At 33.6% G+C, this 1,321-nt stretch overlaps 1 protein-coding gene across 1 annotated transcript in view; it reads right to left on the bottom strand.

The window, feature by feature from the left end:
• Positions 1–7: 7 nt before the first annotated feature.
• Positions 8–1,321, bottom strand: part of LOC109588626 (uncharacterized) — a 7,382-nt gene continuing 6,068 nt past the window's right edge. The window contains exon 2 of the mRNA XM_020004773.1: positions 8–1,307. Coding sequence (XP_019860332.1) covers positions 166–1,080 — 915 coding nt within the window. The 5' untranslated portion in view covers positions 1,081–1,307 and the 3' untranslated portion in view covers positions 8–165. The remainder of the gene's footprint in view (positions 1,308–1,321) is intronic.

Below are 1,321 nucleotides of genomic sequence, written 5' to 3'. Positions count from 1 at the left end.
ACTGCATACAAATGTATACAGATGGACAGCCAGCTTCCTGAGCTGACCGCCAAACAAAAAAAGATTAAACAGATAGAGAGAGAGAAAAAAAAGAGAAAATAAGAATAGTAAATAAGGAAATAATAAAAATAAAAATAAAATGAAATAACTACTAACATAAACAAATCAGGAATACATAGAGTTTACAGGAAGATTGGCACAAGAAAAGCAAGGACATACATAGTGATAAGAACAAACATTATTAGGGTAAAAACGAACAATAAAGTGATTCCAAAAAGTTTTCTTTACGTGTAATTTAATAGTTTTTTTAGATAGAGAGATTTTTACAGGTGGAAGAGAATTCCATAAAAGAGGGAAGAGGGTGAAAAAAGTGTGATGTGAGGAGTGATGAGAAGTAAAATTAAAAGATAACTTGTGAAATGTAGATGATCGAGTAGAGGTAGACGAAAAAGAGAAATAATTTGAAGCATTAAAGTTAGAAGGTGAATCAGAGAAGTGAAAATTATTTAGAAAAAAGGAAATATCAGCTAGTTCAAATGTCATCATGAGGGGTAACATATTTAATTTAATGAGTCTAGTTTTGTAATCAGAATGGTAATCGTTTAAAATGAACTTAGTAGCTCGACGTTGTATTCTTTCTAGAAATAAAATGTCCTTTAAAAAATGAGGACGCCAGACAGTAGAAGCATATGTTAGCTTTGATCTAATTAAAGATGTATATAGCAACTTCCTAGTAGGTATATCAACAGCAGAACTAAAAGTTCTCCGTAGAAGACCTAGTGTTTTATATGCTGTAGCAGCTAACTGCTTGTAATGAGAAGACCATGACAGATCTTCCGAGAATGGAACCCCTAAATCCTTTTGGGACACAACTGTAGAGACAGGAGAGCAGTTTAGATAATATGTTGGGGAAAGAAGAGAGGAAGTAGAAAAGAAATGTATGACTGAACATTTAGTTACATTAAATGGTAGACACCAAGTATTACTCCATTGTGATAACTCATTTAGATCACGTTGAATCTGTACTGTGTCAGATGGAGAAGAGACAGACTTAAGACACTTAGTGTCATCTGCAAACATAAGCAGGCGAGAATAAATTTGCAATGAATGTAAATCATTAACATATATTATGAAGAGTAAAGGGCCTAATATACTCCCCTGAGGTACTCCTGATAGAACTGGTAGTGTAGGAGATAAAGTGTTATTGATAGCCACACAATGAGATCTATCACTAAGATAATGATGCAATAGCTGCCACAAATTACCACTAATACCTAATGAACGTAGCTTCAACAGCAGAAGATTATGTGGGACTTTGTCG

The sequence above is a fragment of the Amphimedon queenslandica genome, unplaced genomic scaffold (assembly GCF_000090795.2).
Source record: "Amphimedon queenslandica unplaced genomic scaffold, v1.1 AMPQUscaffold_11970, whole genome shotgun sequence".
NCBI classification, from domain to species: domain Eukaryota; kingdom Metazoa; phylum Porifera; class Demospongiae; order Haplosclerida; family Niphatidae; genus Amphimedon; species Amphimedon queenslandica.
Note: the sequence above shows the minus strand (reverse complement) of the source record. Positions and strands in the feature narration are given on the sequence as shown.